This window comes from Equus przewalskii, chromosome 1 (genome assembly GCF_037783145.1).
Source record: "Equus przewalskii isolate Varuska chromosome 1, EquPr2, whole genome shotgun sequence".
In the NCBI taxonomy this organism is placed as follows: Eukaryota; Metazoa; Chordata; class Mammalia; order Perissodactyla; family Equidae; genus Equus; species Equus przewalskii.
The window spans coordinates 171,552,304-171,575,622 of NC_091831.1; the positions used below are offsets into that span (position 1 = coordinate 171,552,304).

Genomic DNA, 23,319 nt, shown 5'->3' on the forward strand with positions numbered 1-23,319 from the left:
ATACGAAGAAAAGATACTGCAGAAGGTTAATTACTACCACGGCTGTCAATTTTACTAATGTATAGGGAGACTAGACAAAAGGGAGATTTGCTTTTAAAGAAGCAACAACCCTTCATTCTCCACAATATTAATATAATGTACTTTTGAACTGCTTTTACTGTCACAAAAGGCAAAACTTTCAGTTTTGTGATCACTAATTCCATGGCATGCCCAGCAGGTTGTATAAACGTTTAGTTCAAATGTGATTCGTGACAAGTCTCAAAGAAATGGAAATGTGTGTGTGTATATATACATGTGTGTATATATGTAGGTTGTACATAGCAAGAATGAATAAAAAGTATAATTTTTCACAAAAAAGAGCTATGAAAATTTTAATTATAAGCAGACATCAAAGACACACCACTGCTTAGTTTCTTTTTAAATTCAGGTTCAATGTTTTCTTTCCTAAACAAGAAAAGAAAAAACTATTGCTCCTTTTTAAGTAAAGGCAAAGTATGAAGTGTGTATATCTGTGCTCAATGTCATAGCCTCAGGGCTTAAGTCCCATTCCGAAATTCCTAATTTAGTAAGCACTTGCCTACACTCATATATTTCTGTGGCTTCTTTGCAGTTTTAGCACTTAGGAATCTCAGCTCCCTTCTCTGTATAGAAGATTCCAAGAACAGTAATTGCAGGAAAAGGGAGAGTATTGCCTACTGACTTAAAACTTTTGGAGAGTACTGCTTACAGTATTCACGAAGTTTGTAAGATGGTTGGTAGCTTGAAATTGGCTATAGTGGGAGTTTTCACAACACAGAACTCCACGAACACCACAAACTGGGGCCTCGCCTGCTCTCGAGAGCCAGTTGTTAAACAACGTGTGCCTCTTTCCTCGTGCTTGTTCTCCTAACCAACTAGTGAGGAGACTATGCCATGGGGCAGAGGTCGTGTCTTTTTGTCTTGTATCTCCGGCACCTAACACAGTAGTACTCAATGACTGTTTACAAATTACAGATGGAATGAATACAGCTGGTTTGACAGTCGATTAGGAGATGCTATACAGACAGCCCCCTTCCCCGAATCCCAACCTGGCTCCCCAGGGGCAAACCTCTCTGGGGCAAGTATAGTTGGGACATTCTTAGGATTGTATATACAGAGTATGAGTCTTACTTGTGACAAAGAGTTGGTTTCACCCCTACCCTTGATATTGCTGACCTTTGGAAGAAGAAGTGAACAAAGCACAGTGTATACATAGATAAGGTGTAACATTAAGTGAAAAGAAAACTGGTAGTAAATTCTCAAAAAAATTATAATTGTTTAAAGAAGAAATTCTACAAATGTTCAAAGTAACTACAACTCACTACAATTCAGCATTAAAAAAACATTTTGCCCCATTGGTTGTGATAATTTTTTTTTTAATTTAAAGAAAGTAAAAAATTTTTCATAAATTCTACAATGGTTTGAGATAATGAATTTCGTTAAACTAATTCTTTTCATTTAAAAGGCCATCTATAGAGAATGGAGAAAAGGAAGAAACTTTGAGAAAAATCTCTATGGATAAATTTCAAAACCATTTTAGACAGATTTTCAAAAGTGCTCTGTATGCCTTAAGAATAGAGGTGATAATACCCTTGAAATACAATGGTTGGGAGCTTAAATATTTAGGTTTTTAAAGAGGCCACCTTGAGAGGGTTTAATCCCTAGGCATCATTTATTGAGAATTATCTTAGGGCAGCAGGAACTAGAGGAAGGATACGACAATGATTTACCAACATTACTTCCTGGAAACTTAGCAAAAGCAGCAAAATGTTTCTTCAGCAAGAACTCTTGCCTTGATGGAGAGCACAAAAAGATATTTGCCTGGAAGAACAAAGCTGCTGATTGGTAGAGCTGGGACTAGAACCGTGGTCATTTAACAGTCCAGTGCTCTTTCTGCATCCAATCTCAATGATCTGGGTTTTGTATGTAAGAAGCATTTTAATTGGTTCAGGCTGGCCAACACAATGAATGTTAGCTTAAATACTAAGACCGGCAATTTTTGAAAAATGTTTGTTTCTATACTAGGATATCATATGTAGTACAGTCATGCACTGCTTAACAACGGGGATATGTTCTGAGAAATGCATCGTTAGGTGATTTTGTTGTTGTGCAAACATCATAGAGTGTACTTACACGAATCCAGACGGTATAGGCTATGAGACACCTAGGCTTTATGGTACTAATCTTAAGGGACCACTGCCATATATGTAGTCTGTCATTGACCGTAACGTCATTTGGCAGCATGTGACTATAGAGTAAAAATCCTTGGCATGCTCTTAAAATAAAAACGAGAAAATAAATCACATTTGGCTTTTTAGTTCTAAAAGGCCCTGAAATATCTTCAAACAGTCTGAGGCAATATCATTACACAGGGTCTTGAAAAAATAATGAAAAATAAGAATTTTATTGAGATATATGATGTGAGTAGATATATTTTCCAAGTACATCTCAAAGATCTCATGGCTATTATTATCAGTAATAAAGTGGCATATTTTCCTGAAATATATAGGGCAATTAAATATCTCATGGGCTAATAGGCACTGCTTATTTATAAGACGGAAGTAAACTATATTGCTTACCTTATAGAGCAAGATCTGGTAAATTAATACTCCATTCCTTTCCTACAGTAGCTAATTTCTTCAAGAAACACGTAGTCTAGTTCATATGCAGTAAAAATAAGATTCCCCTAAATAAGTAGTATGAATCTTGGTATTAATATTATTTATTTGTACTATGTTAACAGAAATTCTTCTCAAAGTCTGCAGCGGGTTATGTCAAACTATTGTGTATGATTTTTATGATGCCTTATACTAACGAAATTCTTTAGTAGGTGATACTATCTACACTATGAAAGAAAAGCTGTGATTTGTCAGAGTAGACAAAGCTGGGCTTTAATCCACCCTTTTAACCATACTGCCAAGTCTATATTGTTTTCACTGCGTCTCAATTAGGAGACAGGCAGGACACCTGGTACTTCTTTATCTAAGTCCCATGGGCTGCCAGATGACTCAAAATCCATAACAGGTGCTAAGGCAGTGTGAGGATAGTCCTATTATTGAAAGCTGGAGTTGAATAAAATTTGGACCATATGTAATTGCTCATAAATCAGTCAATTACTAAATGAAAACATTAAATAAAAAGTTGATAAGCCCAATTCTACCAAAGCACATGTAAATATATTTAAAAAGATTAACCTTAAATAAATAGGATTAAAAACTTAAACCCTACCTAAAGGTTCTGAAAATCCTTCCTAATTTAATAATCCAATAATCACTGGTGGTTTCTAAAAAGCACTAACATGATTATTAAATATGTATATCTTATTCCACTTTCATAAAAGTTGTATAAAGCAAAACATTTAAAGGAAAAACTAAGTTATCTGAATTTCAAATTTAATGAAATTAACATTTTGGACTCTCATTCTTGATAAGATCTACTTGCAAGTATCATCATTAATAATGAGACTTCTATAGTCAATAGAGAACTGCTTCAGAATCACTAGCATTAGAGTAAGAATTTAAAAAACATTGGGGGAAAACTGGAAACAATCACTTTGTGTTACTCCTTTCAGGAATAAAAATTTCAGTACATTAAAGTTGAGGAAGTAAATGCATGTGTTTGAACTAAACACTAAATTTGAGTTCTGTCAGAAGATTGAAAAAGGAAAAAAATAACTAAATAAGTGAAATTTTACAGTGTACAATTACTTAAGTGTTATCTGTACCTAAATGTGCACTAACTTAATTAAGATTTTGTTTAAATGCTGTAATTATCAGGAGTACGAAAAAAGGTAATTTATGATCATGGTAAGTAGTTACAAAGTGCAGCAAACTGTCATTTAAGACAGTGTCATAGAATCTACGATAAACAATATATTGGCTGAAACTAATGCACAATATGCCCCCAGGGAGTGAGAGGCTTAGAGACTGGACCGTAACATGAAAATCTACCCATTAATCTTGACTTAAATATAATCTATCCTGCAGTAAAAGGAAGAATGGGCATTCAATGAATTACTGTTTTTGAAATATTGCCTGGGAGCCCATTTACTAAAATCATTTATGGGGACACGAGGAGATGGAATACTAGCAAATTTCAGAGACTGTGACTAATTTTACAAAACATGCATTTGATTTTCCCCCAATTAGCAGGAGCATCCCACTTAAAAAAATTATAGATTAAAAAAGTTTTCTTAAAATCTCTCTCCCTAATCCTTTGAAAAGACATGTTGCATAAATTACAATATTGCATTTAGTCAACTTAAGTTCAGCTGAAAAAAAAATCATCTATGGACATACACTGCGGGGTCAGGATCCCGGGGGCTGAAATAAGCTTTATTTTAATTTTTCTAAGATTGCAGATCATTGTTTCTTTGCATCAGAACCACCAACTGCTTGATTAGATTGACAAGAAGAAAACGGACGGGCCAAGAACAGTGTTTATACAAATATCATGGCATACAATGCTTCATAAAGAAGGAACAACCCTCACATGTTTAAAGATATCCCAAACGGAATGCACTGAGAGGGAACCGTGAGGGCCTGAAAGCTATCAGCCTCTCTTTTAAAAGATAAATCCATATTTAACCTTAAGATTTGCTGCCCGGTTTCTCTTTAGTGGATTCTTTCAGCACTTGTAATTGTTATGCATAAAATTAATTTACATTTCTATATTAATATGGCTTATATGTATTAAGATGATATTTGGGAATTCTAAAAAGCACAGTGTAAAGAAAATTAAGCCAAACTTGTCTTTAACCATGTCTGTTATATGAATTGTGGTGGTTTTAATCCACTTTCCTTTATTTTAAATTTCTATAAAGATTTAAAAGTACATTATATTCATCTAAACATAAAGCAAAACTGACTTTTGCTCTGCTATAATCTGGTGGGCTAAAAATTGATAATGGCACGTTAAAATGGAATTACTACAGGTGGTTGCTTAAATAATTTGCTTTTTCTGATAGTAGGTATGTACTAAATAGAAGTCAACACTCCCATCAAGAAAGTAGAAACATCAGTTCTACAACAGCTATTTTTGCTTCTTCTCTTTTCTGAACAGCAATTAGTAAAGCAACCCCTTCCCCTCCTCCCTAGTGCTGTCAAGCTGTTCAGAGCAGTCTGCAACTCGACAATGGTACCATTGTGAATGCTCTCTGGGCTTCCTTCCCACAGAGAGTTAAATGGGCAGTTCCTGCTGCCCATGATTGGTGTCCAGTGAAATAATACTCAAGAGCCAGGTTTTATCAGCTTCACGCCAAAGAAGTGAAGCCAGGGAACCCAAGCCTTCATATCATACTGGACCATATGCCAACCCTGATGGCCCTAAAGGTTTATCACTAAGAATCAGGATCCATCATGTCCCTTGTGAAATTTCACTCACATACCTTATGTGAAATGCAAAGCTTCACTAAAACCGAACCTTCTTTACAATTGGCATGAACAGATGGACGGTAACAGTGGTTTGGCAAGCAAAAGTTAAGATTTAAATAGGCTGTATTCTAGTGTTTGAGAGGAAAAGCGGCTAGAAGAAAATGGGGAGATTGTGACCCATAGTTTAATTTTAATTCCATTATTGAGTTATTAAAAATTCAACTGCAAAAGCCCTCATGTTTAGTAAAAGGAAAAGAATGGATTAAAAGCACTGCAATTCCTCTGTCAAACAAGGTTCAAGACTGATTTCAGCTTTACATCCTTCATTCTCTGCTCTCTGAAATCCCCCATAGCCTCCGAATCCACTGCTGTTTTTCTATTTAAACAAAGACTAGAATGAAACTTGCACATTATGTAGCATATAGTGAAAAATAACGTGAGCATACCAGTGTGCCCTCAATCACTATTACCAACAACATAATGGTTTAATAGAGAAAAAGAGAAATCCCTGTTCGAGCACAGATGAGAAGTTAATAAGGATGGAAGTGGAGAACTTCAGTTTTGTTGTTTTTACAGAACAGCCCGCCTATCACCTGACAGAGTTCTCTTTTTCTTCTGGTGCACTGTGATATGACTCAACTGTCTAGATTGGCATATGTGGACTGTGCTGTCACACTGGATTTGACAAAACAGATAAGATCGTTCTAGTGCTTTCTTTTCCTTTGCTATTTTTGCTGTGAAGCCAAAGTACTATCAGAATAGGATAAAAATACTTCATTTATCAGTAACGTGTTAAAGTATAATAGTGTGCAAAAGCACAATAATGTATAAAAGTACTTTACAGGAAAAGTGTAAAGAAGGATTGTTATGCAAGAATGAAGTCTATCACGAAACTTAAGAATTAGGAAAGTCTCAAATGCTCTTTATTAAATGGCAAATATGTATAAATATTATCAAACATTTAGAGATGTTCTTAGTCTCATTAAGAAAAATAACACCAGCTAACACTGTTATCACCCTGGCAATTACTGCATAACATTATTAAATACAGACTTTATTTAAATATTAGTATAATAAACAGACTGATTTCAGAAAGGCTTTACTAGAAAAGGAAAACAATACATTTAAGCTGTGTTCTGCTATTCAACAGGTAAAAAAAGGAACTGTCACCTTAGACACTGGTTGCTATATTATTGGCAGTAACATTAGGAAACCAAGTTTATTGTTGTTTTTTCTGCTTGACTACATATGCTGGTTTTGACCTACTTCTTGACTCTTATCGGTTACTACTCATCCCTTTGCTCTATACCACCCAGTAGTGTGCAACTCCTTGCATTTCCTGACCACATCACACTTGCATCCCTCCGTGCCCATTTCCCACCCCTAAGGAGGTCTTTGCTGGAGTTGTGTGCCTGGTAAAGTTCCATGTCTTTGAAGTAACTAGCAGACCATGCTTCCTGGGTAAAGCCATTCCTGATTTCCTCCTCCCCACTATCCTCTCCCACTTTAACAAAATTAATCACCTTTACCATCGTACTTTGTATACGTTACAACTGCTGGACTCTTCAGAGTTCACGTCAGGCATTCATTCTCAGGGCTCTCCCTCTCTCCTGCACTAGACTGTAAGCTCCTTGAAAGCAGTGATTGTCTTTCTATCCCTAACTTTTCTCTCAGTGCCTCCTGAATAGAAGGCACAGCAGGTAGTCAATAAATATTTGGTGAATAAATGAAAGGTCTAAAATCACTTAGCGATCTTTTTCTGGGTGAAGAAATACAGCCTTTTAAAAAATACTTAGGTTTGTCATTAGTGCATTAAGTTCTTGGTAGAGAATAAAAACTTAAAATATCTCTAGAATTAATACAATGGTAATAGAAGTTGGTCATGTACTGAAGTCATTTTTGTGAGCTCCCATAGTTTAAACACAGGAAAAGTAATTATTATTGGTCCATATTAGTAAAACCTTAAAAAAGATCATCTCTAGAGAACATTAAAAGACAATGCTATTTTCACACATACTGGTTCAACTCCACAGAATAAACTTCATTATCACAAAAAATTTATTACATATCAGAGAGATTTTTATTTATCGCTTTTACATCTCTTTGAAAGGACACAGGCAGATTTGCTAGACCAAAACTAACATTTTTATAGGTATGCAATAAAATATTCCCACAACGATTGTAAGGAAGCCTCTTAAAATACCAATAACATCATCAATAGGCCTATATTGCCATCACTCGAAAGGAATAGCTGAACCAATGAAAATTGATGCAGTAAAGAAGATATCAGAGTCACAACAGAAACGTTAAACATATCCTGGGCCCCTGTTTAAATAATTACTCTGTGTACATAAACAACTATGAGGTTTGGCAGCAAAATCCAGGCCAAGGGGACGTTTAATCACAAGCTTTTCGGTAAAAAATTCTATAGCAATGCCTAGAACAGACTTAACTGTCCCCATTGCAGAGCATATTGTTAGGTAAATAAGAATGTCTACTTGCTCTTAGAGAGCTCCCACTATACTGATTAAAATCAAAGGCATGAGGGCTGCAAGCATTTCAAAGGCCACAAACCCTGGATCACTTAGTTGGTGACACATTTTATTTAAAGAAATATCTTCTCTTCTTTAGAAGCAGAAGTGAGCACAACCAGAGATCTTAGAGTGTGCAACAAATAACCAATTTGTACATGCAGTTTCAGACTTTCATCAGAAAGCATGTAGAGCAAATGGCGCGCACAAGACAGCGAGAGCTCCTAATGGAGTCGCCCACATAGATGGCGCAGAGCTTCAAAAAGGACAACTGAAGCTCTCGGCCTGTCTAGAATCCCACACCTGTTCCCCACTGCTCTCCTGTGGCTACCAGCTTTCTTGCCATTCAGCAGGAAGTGTGAACCGTCAGGGCTACAGCCGCGTGCTGCCTCCTTTGTGGGGTGGGGTGGGGGGGCGTGGCACACCGGGACGGACAGACGGACGACGACAGACAGACACCAAACTGTGTTCTCTCCAACCCAAGACATCTGTCACTGTCATCAAGTCACAGATGTCTTAGCTCACTTTTCTCCTTAACAGATTCCCCTCCCCCTTAGAAGTGGAGGAAAAAACCTGATTATTGATCTTTGAAAATTATCTTCATTAAACTACAATGCCCTCTAATTGAAATATACTGATTAAAAGTCAAGTACTTTGTGTGTGCTATTCTGGCTTGTTCATGTACCAGGGGGAATCTCTACTGCTTCTAGGTTTCCTTTTCTTACCTATCCAGCACGCTCTTACAGTTGTAGCCTAGACTAATATAAGTCACAAATTATAACAACACAATTATAAAAAACACAAGTGAACGTATTATTAAAAGTATATTGGCAAAAGAATAGAAATTTCCTGTTAAAGAGAAAAAATGAATAGCTAAGAATCCATCCCTCCATCCATGAACCCATCTACCCTGTACCATTATAACAAATTACTAGCCACCTATCACTGTGCTAGAAGTGAGTGAAAGCAGGATATGTAGGACTTACTAACACATGCGTGCGCACACATAGTAAGTCCTATAACAAAATGCTACCAGGCAGTGTGCTGCTTAGTGAAGGAATTTTTCTTTTTATAAAGTTATTTTATTTGGGTCATGCAGAATGAATATATCAGGTGAAAAAGAGTAGAGAAGGGCATTCCTGGGGCAAAAATACGGGCATTCAGGGATGATAAATATGGTTTAGCTGGACACGCATAGGGTGTCCTGGGTGTCACTGTGGTAGATGACAGTAAGGATGGGAGGCGGAGCTGGGGAGGAGTATTGGTATCCTTGACAGAACTACAGTGAGAAATAGGAGGTTGGGAGGGTAAGTTAACAAGAACTGATTGCAGGTAGTCAAAGAATTTAGATAAGAATTTCAATAAACAGTCAAGAGCCATCAGTCTTTTACTATATTTAGATTTGTGTTTGAAAGAATATTTCCAGTGTTAATGTAGAGGATAATAATAATGATAACATCAACTACCAGGTAGCTACTACTTTCTGAGCTCTTGCTACATGAGAGACAGGCTGCTTAGTGCTTCCTGTGGATAATCTCATTTAATCCTTACAACAATCCTGAGTTTGGTACTCTTTTTACAGATTAAAGAAAAAATTAGACACAAAGACAGTGACATGCTTAATAAGAGGTTCTGGACCATGAAGCCCATGCTGATTTCCTAACAATCAGCTTCCATTTCTTTTTGAGGAAGATTAGCCCTGAGCTAACATCTGCCGCCAATTCTCCTCTTTTTGCTGAGGAAGACTGGCCCTGAGCTAACATCCATGCCCATCTTCCTCTACTTTTTTATATGTGGGATGCCTACCACAGCATGGCATGCCAAGCAGTGCCATGTCCGCACCCGGGATCTGAACCAGTGAACCCCGGGCCGCCAAAGCAGAACGTGCACACTTAATCACTGAGCCACTGGCATGACCCCCATATTTCTTAATATTATTAATTTATAAATTATGGACAGTCCATATTTATATTACCTTTTTGAGGAAATGATCTATAAAAAGATAGTAGATACATAAAATTATGTAGTTTCTCAATAAACTCACTTTCTTCTAACATGAAATGGTGACAATATTGACGGGCCTCCCGAAGAGGCTTTACAGTATTCTATCATAATGAATGGCAAACTGCATTAGTGGAGCCGATCAATTACATTTCATTTTGTTTTGGCACTCATACTTTTGCAACAGGTTCTTAACATTTGAGTAGTAGAACTGCAGGGATAACAAACTGTGACTAATTGAAGAATGATCATTGACTTCTGGTAATTTGTCTGATAGAGTTAAACAGAAACCCAATTCTGGCATTTAAGAAAAAGTCAAATCTAAACAGATTAGAAGAAATCAAATAATACTGGTTTGGCAGGACAGAATATTTAAACCTAGGAAGAAAGTGTTTTTTAAAGTGTCTAATTTTATAATATCCCTCATACTGAAATTTCAGAATATTACATATATATCATATACCCATATACACATAAAGTCCCAAAATATAAATTATAACAGACATGCTGCATTCCATCTACTCAAATCTCACTCTTCGAGGCCCAGATTTTCTAGACATTGTTCCCTGATTTTCTTACTCCAAAGAAAGGACTTCTTCCTTGGAACTCCCACAGCATTTTATTTATAACCCTACTATGACACATTTTATCTCACGTTATAATTATTAATGTACACATTATTCTCTCCTTTTAAACTATAAGCTTATCGAAGACAAGATTATCGTCTGATTTGTCTTCGCATCTCTCTCAAAATTTTTACCACTACTATGTAACTGATCAATAAACATTTTTGATAGAAGAAAAATAGTACAGTTCTATTTCTTGACCTGGCGGTGGTTAAACTGTAATTATTCAGCATATAGTACGTTTAGGATTTAAGTTCTTTTCTCAAATTATATTTTACAGTAAGAAAGTTTAAAAAGAAAAACTTAAGGAAAACAGGACATGAGAGATGGTTAATTTTATGTCAACTTGGCTAGGCCATGGTACCTAGTTGTTGGTCAAACACAAGTCTAGTCTAGATGTTGCTGTGAAGGTATTTTTTAGATGTGATTACTATTTAAATCAGGAGACTCTGAGTAAAGTAGATTACTCTCCACAATGTGGGGGGGCCTCATCCATCAGTTGAAGGCCTTAGGAGAAAAGATTTAGGTCCCCAAGGAAGGAAGGAATTCTATCTCCAGACACTTTCTGACTTACACTACAACATCAACTCTCCCTAGGAACTCCTGCAGATTTCAGACTTGCCAATCCCCACAATCGTGTGAGCCAATTTCTTAAAATCAATCTTTCTCTCTTTTGTATGTACATACACATGATTATGTTTCTCTGAGAGCCTTAATACACCATGATTATATACTGAACTTCTGAAAATTTCTATGTATAATAAATCCTACATTAAAAAAGAAAAAGAAACAGTACATACATGATAACACCAAATTTAACATTTGTGCATACTCAAAATGTCTCTAGGATCAAAACGAATAATTGTCTTAAAATTTTTATTTAAGGAATAGAATCATGATAGCTAAGACTATGAAACTAACACTTTGGAATTATTACTTTCACTGCAAAAAAACCCCCCAAATCCTCAAAACACACACACACACACACACACACACACTCTCACTCTCTCTCAACAGGTAACTAATAAATGATGTCTAAGATTAACCTGAAATACTCCTCAGGTCCAATGGTTACTCAGAATTTGCCTCCTCTTCCTCTCAAGTGTTGCATTTCAGTTCTAATTGTATGATCAAACCAACAAACTGAGCTTGAGACAAAAAAAGTTACCCAGCTGACAAAGTCAGAGGTTGCAAGAAAATGCTTTTCAAGTACAAGTAATGCAAGAAACGACAAGTGAAGTGAAGGAGAGGTTTCAAAGCTTGAAAGACAGTCATCAATACTGACAGATTACTGTAATTCTGGCTGCCAGCATGATCGATTTGGGCAGCATATGACAATCAATATTGTCCTCATTTAGTGAACAACATTAGATTCATAGTTACAGAAGATGTTCCTAGGATAAAATTTGAACTGTATTTAATGATCATAAATAGCACAATTTATGCTGTGGAATCTTAGTGGGCACTTTTATTGGGCATGAAATAACTGGCACAGCAGTACAATTATCCAAATATAATTGAGTTTATTATATATTCTTTTACTCCTTCACTTTCTCTTATGAGGACTGAAGGAGTAACTCTGGTGATTTTCAAAGCCTGCTTCTATCTCAATTTCTGTTAAGTTTTATTGATCTGTTTTAGAAAGTAAGATTTTTTTCCTTAATGGGAACTTATCTGGATTTGTCAAAAACATACATTTAAAAATTTACTGTATTTCTGAAATGTGTATTTGTTATTTAAAAGACATTTATATTTCGGTATCTTAAAATAAAGACCCATAGTTGAAATTTATTATATAAACTTTCATTTAAAAATCAAGTACTCCAGCTGGATGAAGTCATTTTCCTTAACATTTAGAATTAATATAGAACTTTGTGAAGGATGACTATATGTTCTTCAGATTAGCAAAGGCTAGGAGTCTCTCTACTACATACTTAATTAGTACAGGACAATAATTTTCCTATAGCTTCTAAATTCAAGCTTCCAAGTCAAGAAAACATTTGTTTGATCTGTCTAGTTTAATGTTTTTACTCTGAGTGTTCCAGAAGTAGCTTTGCTGATAGAAATTACTCATACTTTCTGCGTAAACAAAGTGTTCATGTTTACTGTTTTCATCTGAAACTCTCTTTTACCATCTTAGAATTTTCTCGAATGTGGTATCTATTAATGTCTCAGCAAGATTAACTGTTAAGAACTTCACAAAGCAGGCCTGAAAATCCAATCCAATCAATTAACCTACCAACCAACCAAACAAAAACCCAATTAGGCAATTCTTTGGTGTTGGTAGAGTTGTTTTATATTGACTGCAATCTTTACAGATAACAGAGTTAATCATTACACAAAATAATGTACCTTATTTCACTTACTAAGCACTTCCAAATTCACTAATCTCATTTAATCTTCACAACAATTCCGAGATGGGTGTTAGAATCTTTTTAACAGATTAAGAAAGTGAAGTTTAGAAGTTTAGAGATTCTGTGACTTGACTGCAGAGCCTGAGTTAAAAGTCAATGTTTTCTAACCGCAAATTCAGCTTAGACCTCTAGTATAACATGTAAGTCTGAAATAATTCTCAAGCGTATGAACCTTAGGCAGGAAAAAGAAATTAAGCCATATCTCCAATACTTTTAGTCTTGCATTTTTAACTACATTGTTGGTAAGGTGTGCATCCCAAATGTTCTTTGTACCTTGTTGTTGTACAGGTCAGAAATATTGTTTGGGCCAGAAACAGTTTGTGTTAGCTTGATAAACTGAGTTCTTGTTTTATGACATGAGAGGAAAACAGATTTTTGTATTACAATCTAATCTTTCACCACTTTCCCAAAAGGTTTAAGGCATTCTTTCAACTGGGTCTTAAGTAAAACGGTGGAGGACACCATCCTCAGATGAACATCAGGATCAGGCGACTGTAAAGTGGAAAAGGTCAGAGAGGACACCTCAGCAGAGCTGACACGTGGATGAGATTAGTCTTTGGGTAATAATCTGTATGTTCCTTGTAAGATTAGCTACCTTTCTAGAGATATTCAGGAAATAATAAATTGAATCCTTACATTTGACAACAACGATCACTTCAAATCTGAGTTTTCAACTTAAAGTGACGATATAACTGCTATAAATAAGAAATGTTATATAAATGTTATTACGCTTAATCTATGTAACATGCCATGATCCACCTAAAATTCCATTTCACAGCATCAGAATACATAAGAATCAGATTGCCTAAGTCAATTTTCATCAAAAGAAGAAAATGTATGTGGCAGACTTACAATAAATCCATTTCATGTGGAACAGAACATAGGATATTTAAAAAAGCCTTCCCTGTAAAGTTTAACATCTACAATTTACTATGTAAAAGAAACATAACTGAATTTTTTTAATCGTATAGAAAAAGCATATGGAAACCCAAATCTATTTTAGAAAGGACTATCGGAAACAATTTAAAATCTATTTTAGAAAGGACTATCGGAAACAATTTAAAATCTATTTTAGAAAGGACTATCGGAAACAATTTAAAATTTAAAGCTATGTGCACATTGTGTCCCAGGCACTGTTCTAAGAGCTTTACACATACTTACTCATTCAGTTCTCATAACACCATAAGCTACATGTTATTACCACGCTCACTTTATAAATAAGGAAATTGAGGCTCAGAGAGGTTAAATAACTTCCCCAAGGCTAGACAGCTAAGGAAGTGGTGGCCAGCATTTGAGTCCAGGCAATTTGGCTCCAGAAGCCATGTTCTTAAACACTTCATGTTCTCTTATACTTCCAGGTCTCTGTTTATGTTGTCCCCCTGCTTGGAATGCTCTTCTTAATCTCATCCACCCGATTAACTCTTATGCATCCTTCAAGATTGGTCCAATCCTCACATTTCTCAGAAATATTTCCTAAGAGCACCATCCCTTCCAGCTGAGAGGCCCCTTGTTATTATATTTCCAGAACACTATGTGCATAACTCTATTACAGCACATATAGCGAAAATAGTAGATTTCCTCAACTAGATTGAGTAGTTTCTGATGACTATTTTGGTTATCTCTGCACATCCAGAGTAGCAGAGTTCCTAGCACATAATGGGGCTCTAATTAATTAACCAAAAGATAAGTAGTGATTAAAAGTGTATTAAAAAATACATCATTCAGGGAGCCGACCCCGTGGCCGAGTGGTTAAGTTTGTGCACTCCACTTCAGCGGCCCAGGGTTTCACCAGTTTGGGTCCTGGGCGCGGACATGGCACTGCTCATTAGGCCACACTGAGGCAGCGTCCCACATGCCACAACTAGAAGGACCCACAACTAGAATATACAACTATGTACTGGGGGGCTTTGGGGAGAAGAAAAAAAAGATAAAAAGGAGAAAATTAAAAAAAATAAAATCATTCAAGTATCATAACTGCTCAAACCCTGGGAGGAACTCCATCATCTATACATCAATAAACAGAAACTCAAAGGTCTTAACAACACATAACAAATATTTACCTTGGAAAGTAGGCAGATATGAGAGTAGAAACCGTACTATTAAAAAGGATACAAGTTTTGATAGAGTGGAATCAGCGATTTCAGAGCACGGCTTGCATTTATAGCTGTTGCTCGAACCATAATGGGCAGGACCTTTCCATTCACAATAGCACCATCAAAAAGTGGACCAAAGAAGGGAACCTGATTGAGAAATTAGAACATAATTTTATACTCAGACTGGGGAAAGGCTGTAAATAAGAACAAAGACACTGTTTGCATAGAGAAGTGTTTCTGCCTCCTCTTTAGTTTTTCCTTCAGTAGAAATAACTATTCAAATTCAATTCTTTTCCACTATAGGTCATTCACACTAGGACAGTAAACAAACAAAAAATGCCAAAGGTCTACAGGGTTTCCATTCAAAAGAACTATGTGTTTCATGTAACTGACTAAATAATTTATACTCCTTGTCAATTTTCAAATTTTTGTAGCCTCAATTGTACACAAAAATCCACCACTAGAAATAAATTCCATTTCCTCCATTGAGTAAACACAGGAAAGATATACATTCTTGTAGGTAGCAAGTTAGTTTTTCATTATTTCTGTGTGAAACCAGCTTTAGTACATAACCTAAAACATTTTTACTACACGGTTTATTAGAAAAAAATCTATGTTTTGAAAATTACCATTTTTACCAGATGACTGATAGTTTCAAAAGTTATTCTATTTGAATATGGTTGGTACAAATGGCAGCCAAAGAGAATGACATGAGCTGTGGATAATACAGTAAACATTTTAGGCTTTGTGGCCACATTGTCTCTGCTGTATTTTCTTCTGTGATGTTTTTACAGAAGAAAACCCATTAAAAATGTAAAAAACATTCTTAGCTTGCGGGCTGTACAAAAATAGGAAGTGAGCTATAGTTTGCTGGCCTCTGGTTTAGATGAACGCTAAAAAAAACCTGGCCAGAGGCTTAAATTCACACATTGGAAACTTATTCCAATTCAAGAAGAAATACGGAAGATTCATGATGAACTATCAAAAGGTAGGTTTTTTATAAACTACAAGTATTCAATTTAAAAAAAAGTAAGAGGGGCTGGCCCCGTGGCCGAGTGGTTAAGTTCGTGCGCTCTGCTGCAGCGGCCCAGGGTTTCGCCGGTTTGGATCCTGGGCGCAGACATGGCATTGCTCGTCAGGCCACGTTGAGGCGGTGTCCCACATGCCACAACTAGAAGGACCTGCAACTAAGATATACAACTATGTGCTGGGGGGATTTGGGGAGATAAAGCAGGAAAAAAAAACAAAAAAGACTGGCAACAGTTGTTAGCTCAGGTGCCAAGCTTTAAAAAAAAAAAAGTAAGAAAGACAGCAAAATACTACAATTTTTATTATTTTGAAAGAAAATACTTCTGCAAGTGTGTTTCAACCGTATGGTATAGGACATCCAAGTAGAATTACTTGGCTTTTTTCTTTTTTACTTTGTAGAACTCTCATTTATTAAGTGACATGACTAAACAATTATGCCGTCTTGGTAAGATGCATCAACTAAAAATACAGGAATCAGACGTTGCTCTTCTAAAGGGAATGATTACTTCTCATGTATCTTTTAGGAAACTGCAATCATCCTCTTAACAAAAGGTAGGTCCTTCTGTGAGCTTAGTATAAAGCAACTTCCACTCTGGCACTATCTAGCCTTTTCCCATTTGAATACAGTTTCTTGCTATTTTTCCTGTTTTAGCTCCTTCTGAACTAGACTTAGACAACTCACATAGCTACCAGAGTCTGTGTCTCATTTCCCTCCATTTTCACAACTTGATGCCTAGTCTAATCCTTTTGAAAGGAGGAATGAAACTCACAACCCATATAGAACTCAAAATATATTATTAAAATGTAAGATGATGAGTTCTTACCTCTGGTTTTTTCATTATCTGGATACTGAACATGTGATTTTTCATTGGATATATTACAATAAGGACATCACCAAATTCTGTAGGAATAATTCCTCTTCTGTAGTCTCTAGTATGCTCTGACCAAACAATGTGCACTTCATCATTTCCTAAATGTCTCAACTGGAAAACCAAGAAAAGAGTTCATGGTGCTTTAGAAAAGCCCTGGGAGTATAGTCATATAGCTACTGACAACATACTAGAAAAAGGTTAAAAGGTAGAGAAATAAAAAACCATATTTTAAATATTTCATTTGATCATGTCTCACAACACGTGAAATACAAACACTCAAAAGCTTTAGGAGACACTGCAGAAAACCAGATAATTTTCAACTGTCTACGGTCAATGGGAAACAGAGAAGTCAGACAAAAAAGATTCACACACAGTCTCAGTATTCTTAACTAGCAACTGCACCAATTCTCCACTATGAAACCTTTTAAAAGATTGTTTTTAAAAAGTGCCTGATTTAAGACTCTTTTTTTCTGACCACTCTCTGGAAGTGCTAATGAGCAGAGAAGGAGCCTTTGGAGACAACAGGAAGAGAAGTAAAAGAAAGAGATATTTCATAAATTGGGTAATCACCTATTGAGTAAGAGAAAAGTTGATTATATTTGGTTTAACAAATTTATTTCCAGGTTTTCTTTGCCCGTGAAATTCTTCCAAATAGACTTTTTGAGATTTGTTAGACTCTCAGGATGTTATTAAATACTTGTGGTGCTTACAAAGGTGTTTCTGGCAATCAGAGAGGGTTAACGTTATGATGACTAAAATTATCAAAAAGCAAAGCAACCAAAAACTGGATTTCTAATAAGTTTGTTAGAAAAGTGAACCTACTACCCACTTGTCTTGAATTTTCTTTATCGATTCTCGCATAAACATGTATTTCAACATAAAATGTGGTTGTCTGACTGCATTTAGTGCTCCTGCCACTGCAGACATTCGACTCCATTTTTGGTGCGCATCTCCCACGGGCTTTTTGATTACTTTCAGGTAAGTGGACACATCGTAGGTGGGAAAGTTTGGAAGAGAAAACTAGTCTAAGTGTCATCAATATTTTTAGTATGAGCTAATATACAGACAACTTCTATTTTTGAAATGTGCAATTTATTTGGGCTTAAAGACCACATGGCAGGAAAAAAGTTAAGTGTGTGATTTAAAGAAGAAAGGAGTGAAGTTCACTTAATGAAAGGCTCTCTTCCGTTACCCTTTAGCCCTGAAGTTCTTAACCTGGGTTCAAGGGGTTTGTGCATATTTGAAAATTATTTGTAAAATTTTATTTGTGTATTTTTCTGAGGAGAGAGTCTATCAAACAGAAAAAAAAATACAAAAAAACTCCAAATACAAGAAAAGCCAAGAATCAGTGTTCTAATGGGTCTTAAAGTCCCCAAAACCAATCTATCTAGAAAATCCTAATCACTATGAATGTCATTAAGTATTTGAGAATACAAGGTAAATCCCTGAACTTTAAAATTTGTATTCCTAAGCGAGAAAAGCCTTCTCAGACACTTTGATAGATTATAAGGTGGAGGCAGCTATTACTCTAAAGATAGTGCCGAGCTACATCTATAGACCTGAATCTATTATTTTAGAAATATAGTATAAAGGTTTATATTTTCTTTTAAGGAAGACTTTTTTTTTAGGTTTCAGTGGATTAAATAATTCTTTTTGGAAACCATAAATGTGCTTACTGCTCTAAATACATGATGGTAGGCCTCAAACATCAAAATATTGTTTAAGTTTTAATTTTCATTATTTATACCACACATACACACCTTGAATGATATAAATGCAGGACTTGGGCTCTGTGACATTTTTAAAAACCAAAAAAGATTACACAACTTAGAAAAGCCATGGCTCTATAATTTCATTTTTTAATCAAAATACTTTAAAAATATCCTTCCTATACAGCCATCCCCATGTGTCAGCTTCTCTAATAGGTTTATGTTAACTGAATACAAAAGAAATGTGAAATAAATTTAACCAGGAGGGATGATCCAATCTAATTTTGATACATTAATGTCATATGCTGTACATGTTACAATAGCAGCCAGATCTAATACTAAGCTCCAGGCTATACTGAGATTTCCAAATGGCAGATTGTTCTAAGTGATATCAAGTATAATTGAAGTAATAAACGATAGTAAAAGCTGAGCACACTGTCAGGAAGAATTTAAGTATTTACTTTTTAAAATTAAATGAGTTAGGTTAGGAAAGACAAGACAACTGAAATAATGCAGGTCTCAATTTACAGAAAATTCCTTTTATTTATCTGCTACATTAACCCTTGAACTCTTGCCAAAGCTATCTATAATTTCTAGTGCCCACTTATCTAAAGAAACGAGAGAAAAGGGCAACTGTAGTTTTATCTTTTAACCAAAGCTTGTCTTCAAATATCTACCACAGAGTATTAAAAGTCTGTTATAGAAGTTTAAGGGAAAAGAATAATACATTTTTACCAAGATGTTGTAATGAAGATATTTGTGTACCCATATGTATAACAAAGTCATTCTAAACATGTTCAAGTGTTTTAAGGGAAAAGCTTCAAGAACATCCTTTATCATTGATATTCAAATGCTAAAAAAAGTAATGTTTCATGCTGTCAAGGTGAGGTATGTTTTTATATCTTTCTGTTTTAAAAATCTGCTATATAATAATTAAACACAAATTGAGAAATTGCTAATCATTGCTATGTATCTTAGGAATCTTTGAAAGACTAATGAAAAAACGCATTTTGAGTGGTTAACAGATTCAAAAGGGTGCTTGATATATTTGACATAAATACTTTATATACTGTTTTATATTTATCTATTCCTTCTCTCTCATAGACTTACAAGATTGTGTCCTATGCTTACTCAGTGGGTTTTTCTATACTCTGAAAACTCTCAAAGGAGTTCCTACCTACATGTTTTTATACCCTGATTCCAATCCCTTTTGAAATAGAGTATAAGCCTGTACACAGGATAGGTCTGTTAAAATGACTGGCAACCAAATTCCTCTTCCAAATTCACTTCAACTGCTGCTACAGTCATTTTGAGATTCAAGGTCTATAACATAAGCTGCAATTACCATCATCAATTTATGAAGATAAAACAGTTAAATGAAATTATTCAGCATGTGTAAAATTGAAGTCCTCAATATATTACCGAGTATTAGCACCAGGAGAGACGTCAAAGCTCGAATTTCCCACCCAATACAGGAACTCTCACTGCAATATCCCTGACAAGTAGTCCTGCCTCTGCTTGAATACTTCTAAGGTTGAGAAGCTTACAAATTCACAAATCAGCCTATTCATTTTTAAAGAGCTACAATCATTAGAACATTCTTTATACTAAGCTAAAATCTGCTTTCCTGAAGCTAGTTTTCCCAAAATGAGCCTTACCAAACAAATCCAATCTATATCCTATATACTATCTTTTCAGATATTTGAAGACCGGTCTAATACACATCTCAACTTTTCTTTTCCAGGTTAAAAGTGTCCTTAGTTCCACTTATGGTTTACAAACCTATTCATCATTCTGGATTATTACCTAAGTTTATTGATGTTTCTATTAAATTGTGCAGAGCATGAATATATGTTCTAACAAATACAACCAGCATGAATATAAGTTCCAACTACTACCACCAGCCCACAGTGGGGCTACTATTTCCTTTGTTCTGTTCACTAAATTAGTTTCTGCATTTTTACAACGCAGCCTCAAATGAAGTTGTAGTCAGTCGTAGTAAACTGGATGCCAGAACTAAAAAGAAGATTTCATATTCTTCTTAAATTTTATCTTGCCAGGTTCAGTTTATCTTTAAGCCTAACAAGGTCTTTTGTTAGCCTGATCCTGCTATTAATGTATTGGCTCTCTCTTTCCCAGATTTGGGTTAACGTTAAATTCAAATTCTTGTGTTTTCATTTAGATTTTAGATAAAAATGTCAAATGAGACAGTTCAGGTAAGAGACTTAACAGCAAGTCATTATAGATGTTCCTCCTGGTTAAAAAAATATCCAACATTTATTTATTTATTTTTATTTTAAATTTTTTTTGAAAAAGATTAGCCCTCAGCTAACATCTGCTGCCAATCCTCCTCTTTTTGCTGAGAAAGACTGGCCCTGAGCTCACATCCGTGTCCATCTTCCTCTACTTTATATGCGGGACTCCTACCACAGCATGGCTTGCCAAGCGGTGCCATGTCTGCACCTGGGATTTGAACCGGTGAACCCTGGGCCGCCAAAGCTGAATGTGCGCACTTTACCGCTGTGCAACCGGGCTGGCCCTCCAACGCTTATTAAATGCTTATTATTCTAAGTGCTTTGTGAAAATTTATTTAATTTTCAAAACAATGCTACAAGGTAAGTATAATTATTATTACCCCTATTTTTACAGGTGAGGAATTAAAGCTTAAAAAGATAAAGTAACTTGCCTAAGGTCACATAACTAGTAAGTGGCAGAGCCAGAATTTAAACTCAGGCAGGCTGGTTCCAGAAACCATACTTTAACCACCTCCCTATATTGCCTCTCATTAAATTTATATCTCTAGATATGATTATATAACCAGTCATGAATATACTTACTGAACTATTATTAAGATCACATTTCTTCAACTTGTCCACAACAAACGACTTAGTTAAATGCTTTATACTGTCTAAATGGCCTTCTCTGATCTAGTAATCCTATTAAAAAAAATTAAGTTACTTTGATATGATTTTGTTATGGTGAACTCATGGTGTTTCCTGGTGATCACTACTTCATTACTTAAGTGCTCACATACCATCTGTTTAATAATCCTGTTTTGCCAGGCACTGACATGGAGCTCATGAATGTTAGTAATTTTTGTAGGTGGTGGCCTGTTCCATGTCCTTTTACGAAAATCAGATGTTTGCCTATCTTATGGCAGTATTCTCATGTTCCACAACTATCAGCAGAGATACCAGAGTCAATTCTACATTTCCGCAGTGTCACAATATTATTCATCTGCAGCTGGAGACTAGAATTCACAGAAAGTAACTATACCTTCTCTTTCACAAAATCAGCTTACCCTCTGACTTCCCTATTTCTGTCAAAAACATCTGACAACTAATTATAATTACTTAGGGTCAAACCTGAAAGTCTTCAATTCCTCTATTTTCCTCACTGTATCTCTAACAAGCACTTCGTTTTTTTTCTAAAAAAAAGGGTTAAGGGCCTGCCGGGTGGCACAGTGGTTAAGTTCGCACACTCTGCTCCGGCGCCCTGGGGTTTGCTGGTTCAGATCCCGGGTGGGGACATGGCACCGCTTGGCAAGCCATGCTGTGGTAGGTGTCCCACATATAAAAACTAGAGGAAGATGGGCACGGGTGTTAGCTCGGGGCCAGTCTTCCTCAGCAAAAAAGAGGAGGACTGGCAGATGTTAGCTCAGGGCTGATCTTCCTCAAAAGAGAAAAAAAAGGGTTATATTTCTTTTTTGTACTTTCCTTCCTGCTGTCCTAGGTCAGATGCTAGTCATCCTGCACACCTGGACTAGTTCATGAGTTCTTAAAAGGCCCTGTCTCCTTTTTCCTATCCACCTTCTTTAACACATTAGCAAATACTGAGAGCTGACTAAATGCACTGTGCCAGCTATTGCAGATACAACAGTGAGGAAAAACAGACAGTCTCTGCTGTCACAAAGCTTCAGTCCAGTGGAAGAGACAGAGTAAAATAACTAAGCAATAAATGAATAAGTAACAATACAGATCATGATTCAAATATTCATCTCTGAATGCAAATAACAAAGAAAACTGGTCTATAATGGCACTTGAAGGATGCATAGAAATTATTTAGGTTAGGCTGTCCCTTCAGGAAGTAGTGGTATACATGTAGAAACTGAATCTGAGTAACACTCACTGCCCAAGCCCTCATTCTTTCCCCCATCTTCCAGACACCCACATGTAGCAAAACATACACTACCACATACTCCTCCATCATGTGAAAAAACATACTTTCACACATGTTCTTATAGTCACAAATATTTTCATATATTCACTTGCTGTCTGGATCATTCACTTTTAGTAATTAAGAAAAGCTTCTTGAAGCAATAAACATAGCAACTGGTATACAATACCTTAGCAGAGTGGGCATTCAATAAATACTGCTGACTATTAAAAAGATAGTATCACAGTGCTTATCTTGGCAATTTTTTTCTATCATTACGTAGTGCACAGAATAAAAATAGAATTATCTGCAATTACGGCATTTATTTAATATGCCACTTTGAAGGTGAGAAGTGCTCTAAAGAAAATGAAACAGGGTGACGTGATACTGTTTCTGTGTGGAGGGGGCTTCTTTAGCTAGGATGGTCTGGGGAGGTGCCTCTGAGGAATTGGCATGCGAGTCTGAGAAAGAACGAGAATGAGAAAGCCTGATGGTGCGG

General features: G+C 35.9%; 1 protein-coding gene across 16 annotated transcripts in view; it reads right to left on the reverse strand.

Moving 5' to 3' along the window:
• RALGAPA1 (Ral GTPase activating protein catalytic subunit alpha 1) overlaps positions 1-23,319 on the reverse strand; it is a 225,311-nt gene that overhangs the window by 13,920 nt on the left and 188,072 nt on the right. For all 16 annotated transcript variants that reach the window (XR_011530802.1, XR_011530801.1, XM_070588316.1 and 13 more), the window contains 2 exons: positions 16,909-17,067; positions 15,075-15,202 (listed from right to left, as the gene is read on the reverse strand). Coding sequence is in view for 14 of the 16 variants with exons in the window: in XM_070588316.1 (XP_070444417.1) it covers positions 15,075-15,202; positions 16,909-17,067 (287 nt within the window). In the remaining 2 variants the exon portion in view is untranslated. The remainder of the gene's footprint in view (positions 1-15,074; positions 15,203-16,908; positions 17,068-23,319) is intronic.